General features: G+C 43.9%; 2 protein-coding genes across 4 annotated transcripts in view; one reads left to right on the forward strand and one right to left on the reverse strand.

Moving 5' to 3' along the window:
- Positions 1-7,173, reverse strand: part of PISD (phosphatidylserine decarboxylase) — a 35,253-nt gene that overhangs the window by 27,702 nt on the left and 378 nt on the right. Inside the window, exons 1-3 of one of the 3 annotated variants that reach the window (XM_025199271.1) lie at positions 6,172-6,265; positions 4,838-4,935; positions 430-605 (exon numbers count right to left, since the gene is read on the reverse strand). In XM_025199271.1, coding sequence (XP_025055056.1) covers positions 430-605; positions 4,838-4,934 — 273 coding nt within the window. In that variant the 5' untranslated portion in view covers position 4,935; positions 6,172-6,265. Of the gene's footprint in view, positions 1-429; positions 606-4,837; positions 4,936-6,171; positions 6,266-7,173 lie in introns of those variants that run through there. The other 2 variants (XM_014518128.2, XM_025199270.1) reach the window with 2 other exon arrangements.
- LOC102369456 (melanotransferrin-like) overlaps positions 1-7,173 on the forward strand; it is a 35,962-nt gene that overhangs the window by 2,989 nt on the left and 25,800 nt on the right. The window lies entirely within an intron of this gene.

Genomic DNA, 7,173 nt, shown 5'->3' on the forward strand with positions numbered 1-7,173 from the left:
ATTCAGCTGGAATGAAAGATTACTGGAAGGCTGAGATATGAACAGATTTCTTCTACTAAGCACAAGGACTGCAGTTTCTCCAAAATCTCTGCCAACCTGTGCATTATGCTTTGCCTACCAGTCTGCTCTTTGTTGTAGCTGTAAGATACAAGCTGAAGTAGACAAAGGGACAAACTGTCCAAGCTGCTTCTGCTACAGGAAGCAGTAGGACAGTTAGAGCTGTACTAAGAGGCAAGAGACAGCTGCAGTTCCTAGCATGCCATTACATTGGCTGCAAAAGCAGAAGTAGAAGATAAGAAAAGCAGCTTATGCCATCTATCTGCCAGAAAAGCCACTGATAGTAAAGCAACAGATTTTTCCCTTTGTTGAATGGAAAGCAGAAAGGAGCAAAACATAGTGTGCAGTACAAACTCGCTGAAAGTATCCTACCTCCCATTCTCTTGCGAGTTTGGCCGGCACCTCTAGACCCATTTTCTCCAGCTGCTCCACCTTATAATTCTCATATTTTCTGTATCCGGCATATCCCCCACCTGTAGCCACCAGGAAATGGAAGGGGCGCAGACGGAAAATACGCCCAACTGCAGCAGTATGAAGTTTTCTCTTGTCTAGAATAAAGACAGAAAGATCTTTAGGAAGTAGAACAGATACAGAGTAAAGACAAAACTAAAAGGTTTGAGGGGACTGGGGAAGTCAGATTAGACACAAATAATGTTCTGAGGTGCCATGTCACTAAATATGCCTAAAAGCCACGTCACCATCAGCACACAGAAAGCATACAAACCTCTGATGTATGTGCATCAGGTGAGCGTGTGGCTAGTTTGTACCACCAACAGGCACTACCCAAAAGGATGGCTGATGTTCTGAGGCATCACACAAACCCATGCTAGAAGTTAGATCTCTTGAAGTTATAAGGATCTTGTTTACACCTAGATTGTTTGTCTGATGCCCTTGCTGAGGTCATTTGACCCCAGCTGACTTTCCTGCCCTTTGGGTAGGGGCCTGGACCCGATGGTTTGTGAGGTCCCTTCCAGCCCTAACGTCTATGAAATCTATGAAGAAAATGACGCACTACTGATGCATAAGGAAAGGTGCTGACAACTTTTCCTGAACAAGTCCAGAATTTTACATTAAACAGTAGAATCACAAAATATGAAAGTTAGCCAACAGCTGATCCAGGTAAGATCCTGACTGCCAACACCAATAATAAGTCAGAATTTCTCCCTAAATTTTAAGGACACATTGGAGTGGTAAATGCCATCTGATCTAGTTTTAAAAAAGCAACAGGGTTAGCTGGAAATTGTACCTGAACTCTTGACAGAAACGTCAGGGTGAAATATTTATCTGCACTGCAAGGAGAAATACTCAACCTACAACTGTCTTTGAACACAGTTATTCCTAGCATGCTTTCACAGAGCATTAAGTGATGGTATACAACTGAGCTATACCCCTCTCCTCAGAAAGGGTCTGGTCTCAAATAGTTTTGTTAGCCCAGTTTTAAGCAGCTGAAAGTTTGATCAGCTAAAGTTGTTGGCACATTGGGTTTGTTTTTCAACTATGCTTTTATTTTAGATCTCATTAAATACTTTTTCTAGCATCCTACCCATATTTCTTCCTCCAGTTATTTTGTTCTCCCTTGAAATCTGGATTACCTCCAAAACTCTGGCCCCACCCACACACATGCAGCTTGGCTCTTTTTTACTTGATTGATATCCAGTGTCTGTCTCTTTTGTGTTCATTTCTGAACTCCCTCTCTAATTTACCTACTTCTGTTCCTCAAATGACTATTTCTTCCAGCTTCTGCATTTGTGGCACCCTATTTTTGGGTGGGGAGGGGTTGGTGGTGGGGGCAGGAGGATTCCATCTACCTGCTTTTCTACACTTGCTTTGCCATCCTTAAATGGTCTGTCTCTATTCTCCCTTACCAGCTGTGCTCAACATCTGATATATATTTGGGTAATAGGATGGGGGATTAACAGAGCCTGCCTTGAAGAAATTAGCACTATTGAGCTCAGAGATCAAAGACTCCAAAATAGCCCCTCAGCATGTGGGTCCCAACACCCATAGCTTTCATTATAGCTAGATAATAACAGGGGATTCTGAGTAGTGAGACTGAGCACGAGTGAGAAGACTTTTTTTATACAGGAAAAGCAGCTTGCTTCTGTTGTAACATGACTCACAGGACAAATTGTAAATTGTTGCTTTCTCCACTTTATTCATCATATATAAAGTCTGATATCCTTGCATTAAAGATATCACTTCACTGCTTAAAACTCAAAATTATCCTTCATGTTTCAGGGTGATAATTCATACCATTTTAGTATCTAAGTCATTATCAAAGATTAAGCTGTTACACAGACTTCTCTAACTGCACCCACACAAACTTCTTCACATCACTTGCAAAATTTGTAGCTACAGCTACAGGACAGACTTGTTAGCCTAGGTTCTTGGGCCACAAAGATCCACATGAATAATTTAACTTCAAAAAACTGTTGCAGGTATAACCAATGATTAAACTGATGTACAAAAAGTCAGCTTACTCATTAATAACCCTGCCTCTTGCCAATCTTCTGATAAAAGGGTGACCACAGAATTTTTTCTGGTTCTAAGGTAAACATTGAAAGGATGGCAGTTCTGAGTCTTGGAATTCAGACATTCTTAATAGCAGTCCCTGAAAAATTACTTATAATTCACTTAACAGCAGTGTTTGTCATTTAAAAGACAGTGTGATCTAGGGCACTGGCTTGGAAGCCAGGAAGTTCCTGCATAATAAGAACACTTCAGCCACTAACTTGATGTTGAATTGGTAAATCAATTCCCTGGTGTTTCAGCCAATCCACTTACAAATAAAGGTGAGAACATCTGAAACACAGGATTTATATGGCTTTGTGGTTACAGAACTCCATCCAACTACACAGGATTTTAGCTGAATTTAAAGGCAGTCCCTCAAGGGCAGAAGGGGAGCTTAGGTGAACCCAGCCTCCATTTAAGAGTCCAGGGTTGGACAGGCTGATAGAAGGACTATACAGTAGAAGGCCTGATCTATCCAGCCCATTAAAGCCAGTCATATTGCATCAGGAATCAGTTTGGCAGTCTGGTATAGGTAGTCTGGACAGCTTGATTCCCACAACTTTTCAGAAACTGACTCAACCTTGGGGAAATCCATCTGGCAGGTCAAGCCAGGAGTGAGCTAGGATTTGGGTATTTCCATAAGCTAAGGATGCAACCATTAGATGACCTCTTCTCTGTGGGATCTCTTTCCTCAACCACATCTTGGTAGCATAGTCTCTAGCTATGGAATGATATCATCTGGCTAGTCACCTTAAGGGATACTCTCATTTTTTCCCCTTTGGTGGGCTGGAGCAATATTGCTGGTCTAGCATCAGGTGAATAATGTCACAATTATAATCTGCCTAAAAATTGAACTGTTTTACAAAAATGCCCATGTGTAAAACTTGCTTCACCGATGTACTTAGGTGTGGATGAAACTAGATAAGGCAAGACCCTATGCCAGAGATGGGTGCAAAGGATCTTGAGTTGCCTGTAAAAATGTATCAGTAGACTCACTTACTGCAGCATATGCACAGATTGAGATAATTCCATAGCATGATTATCAGTACATGTACCCAAAAAGGTCCAGTGGGGGAGAGGAGGGGAGGGAGGGTGTGACTTCTGAAATATAGGTTGCAGCAAATACTCAAGTCCCATTCACTTCCATGTCCTAGCTCATCCCCTGCTGGACCTGCCAGACACTTTTCTCCAGGGCTGAGTCAGTTTCTCTGATACACGGTAGAAATCAAAGCATCCATGGGGAGTTAAGAGAGGTAGCATCTCCCTCAAATGACACAGCTGTCTCTGTAACTTCAGCTGACATGTTGTTTTGGTGGTGGCTGATATTGTGGGGGGTCCGTGTAAACTGCAGTTACGTGACCTCAGCTAACGCTTCCAGCCAGTGGTAGGCAAGGGGCCTACTCAGTTGCACATCATGAGTGAAACAAAGGATATCCTTCCCTTGTTCTTTTTATCAGTACCTAAATAAAGGGAGAAAGTTTTCAAACTGTAAAGCCAATAGATGCATGGGACTTGGTCCTAAAGCCTGAGACAAGTATAATCCCTACAGAGATGAGACTGACAATAAATGGCTATTTTGTGTGGTGGTTCATAGGCTAGTCACACCAAGAGACTGCAGAGATCTGAGAGAGAAGTTAAGGCATCAGCCACTGCACCCACGTCTACCAGATGAGCTGTTTGTAGTGGAGTGCGCAAGGGAGTTTTTTTTTTAAATGAAGTTAAACTTTCTGGTAATAGAGCACTGTGTGAGCTATACTAATGGCAGCAATATGACAGTATCAAGCCAACTCTGAATATATGCATAAACAAGTTTAAGTATCTAGTTGGGCTCAAACAAAAAGCTTGCAATGGAGAAAGGGAAATTGAGTCACCCTAGTCAAGTTGGGCACCTATACACGTGCAGGTATCTTGCTGGGATCCTATGACCCCAGCTGACTTCCTGCCCCTCAGGCAGGGGGCTGGACTCGATGATCTTCTGAGGTCCCTTCCGGCCCTAATGTCTATGAAATCTATGAAATCTTACTCCTAAGTGATAGGTAGTTCTCTGCATTTGATTAAAAGGAAAATTGAGGCAATACAAAGGATGAAGTGACGTTTGCAAGATTCCCAGACACACTTTCTCCAGTTGCTTTATGTCATACAAATGTCCTACTCCCCAACAATTCTCACCCATGTATGACCACCTATTAGTTCAGCCTTCAAGTACTGAATTTGGAGACAAGCTGGAGTCCTGAAACTGAAACACAGGTGGGGAAATATCCTCACTTACCACTGAAAAAGGTTCTGAAAGTAGGCTCTTTCCAGAATACTGGAGTGTTTCTCAAAGGAAGATTCTCATGCCTGGGAAAACTCCAATCCATTGGCATACTGTAAATGAAACACAAGAAATAGGTGTCTAAACATGGACAAACTTCATCAGTAATTTTAGATCACTAAACTAACATGTTTTGGTAACTTCAGATTGCAAAAATGGCACACCAATAAATAATCTCCTCAGATTATCAAGGAAATCCTATTGAACCTATCCTTTCCTAGATAATCTTTACATTCTTCGCCACCCCTGGGAGATTCAGTACCAAAATCTCCCACAAGATTGGGTGTATTAATAATCATTCTATCTGGATTTTTCCTGCCTTTTCAAAACACTGAGTCATATTCCATTTAGGCTAACTCTAACAGGGATTCTCCTCTGAAGGGAACTACTCGATGTGTGTGTTGAATTTATTCAGATCTCTAATGTAGGGGTGGCCAACCTGGGGCAGCTTCCATTTGTGGCACATGGCAGATTAGGGAAGGGACAACATGGTAGCAGATAGGGCAAGAAGCAGAAAGCTGGGCAGCAGATTGGGCAGGGGAAGGGGCTCAGAGTAGTGTTTGAGAAGGGTGCAGGCCTACTTTGTGGTATATACTTATTGATACAATTTCTTAATGGCTTTTATCATTTCTGTATTTTGTGCTGCTCTATTTTCAGCATGTTTGTGACTGTAGATACAACTCACTTTGAAAGCACTACCAGTAGGAATGGGCCACTCTGTGGGAAACCTACTCCTGTTCTGACTGAACAATATAGCCTGTTATAGTTGGACGGCTTTTCTACCTGTGACAGCATTTTCTGTTTTATGCACTACCTAGGTCCAGACTTTTCATAATCAAGTTGCGGTATGATTGTTCAAGGCGTTCACATATAAACAACTGTAGCCACAAGTGTGGGAAACAGTGATGCTAGACTGGCAAAGGTAGACTATAATTGTAAACACAGTAAAACTATACATGCATTGGCATTAGCAGATTCAACAGAAAGTAACTTAAGAGTCACACATGCGGATTCAACACATTCACATCTCACAGGTTGCACCTTTCTATAAAGTGAGTGTAGTGAGGTGAGACATGGTGTCCTACTTCCCCTGGAGCCCATTTCTCCCCTGACAGGATACAAAACAACTGCCTCTGATGTCAGCGAGAGTTACTTGTATCTTGCCAGAGGAACCTGGCATGCTCGAGACAGAGCTTTCTACAAACAGAAAGGATGAAGTCCAAGAGTAGCTTCCACAAACCCACTCACTCTGCCACATGCATCTACTCAGACCTGAAGGAAAAGCTTACAATGGAGAAAGGAGAGTTCAGTCACTCTGGTCAAGTCACACTGCTTCTTGCAAGCCAGGTGGTAGATTCTGCAATGTAATAGTTTGTGTCTCCCTCTTCCCCCAAATAATTCCTTTCAAACAGGCTGTGAAACAGATAATCAGATGGGAGCTTCTTTCAGTGACCTAACATGAGGCAGAATCAACCTCAAAAGCTCCCTAAACCAGGATGGGTCACGTAAGACATCTCCTTCCTTAATTTATTTACAATCTCTCTGACTATCAAGAGCTGCGATTCTGTATCTCTTCCTTTACCACATTGCACTTTCTTGAACCATGACACCAAAGGGCTTTACCACTCTGGTAACACACAAAGCAAACCTCTTAATGAGACAATTCAGGAAGGAGCTTCCAACATGACTTGAACATCTAAAAATGTATACTTTTTGCATCTGAAAAGGAGACACCCAAGCGAGAAAACCAAGAGAAACATGCCCATTCCAAGCCTGTGAATCTACCAGGGACTTACAAGAGGCTGCTTGGATGTCTTTACACTTCAGAGACAGCTGATCTGCACTCACACTGCATGTCTTTTCTCTACCCAGGGGACAAAACCACACAGCTGGGAACGGGGTGCTGTCAGCTCCCTGCACGTGGAGGCGGCCGGCCTGCCAGAGAGCTCAGGAAGTGCTTGCAGGACATGTCCTCCCTGAGGGGCCACAGCTCTGCACCCCGAGCGCTCTCACAGCATCCTTCTGCCTTTCACCCCAGAACCGCGAGCCCATCACATTTCGATGCTCGTGGCTGGTGCTGGCGCATTAGGTCCCCGAGGTGCTCCCTCGCCAACTGGTACCTGCCCCGGCCCTCAGTGCCACCCGCTGGGAAGCACCTCCCGAGCGGGTCTGAGGCGCCGCGTTCCCGGCTGAGCCCGGAGCGAGCAGGGGGCTCCGAGAGCCCCGGGGCGGCGATGCCAGGCGGCCGGCGCGCGACGACAGCCCGCCGCAGGGGACAGGGACCCGTGGAC

The sequence above is a fragment of the Alligator sinensis genome, unplaced genomic scaffold, assembly GCF_000455745.1.
Source record: "Alligator sinensis unplaced genomic scaffold, ASM45574v1 scaffold505_1, whole genome shotgun sequence".
Taxonomy (NCBI): domain Eukaryota; kingdom Metazoa; phylum Chordata; order Crocodylia; family Alligatoridae; genus Alligator; species Alligator sinensis.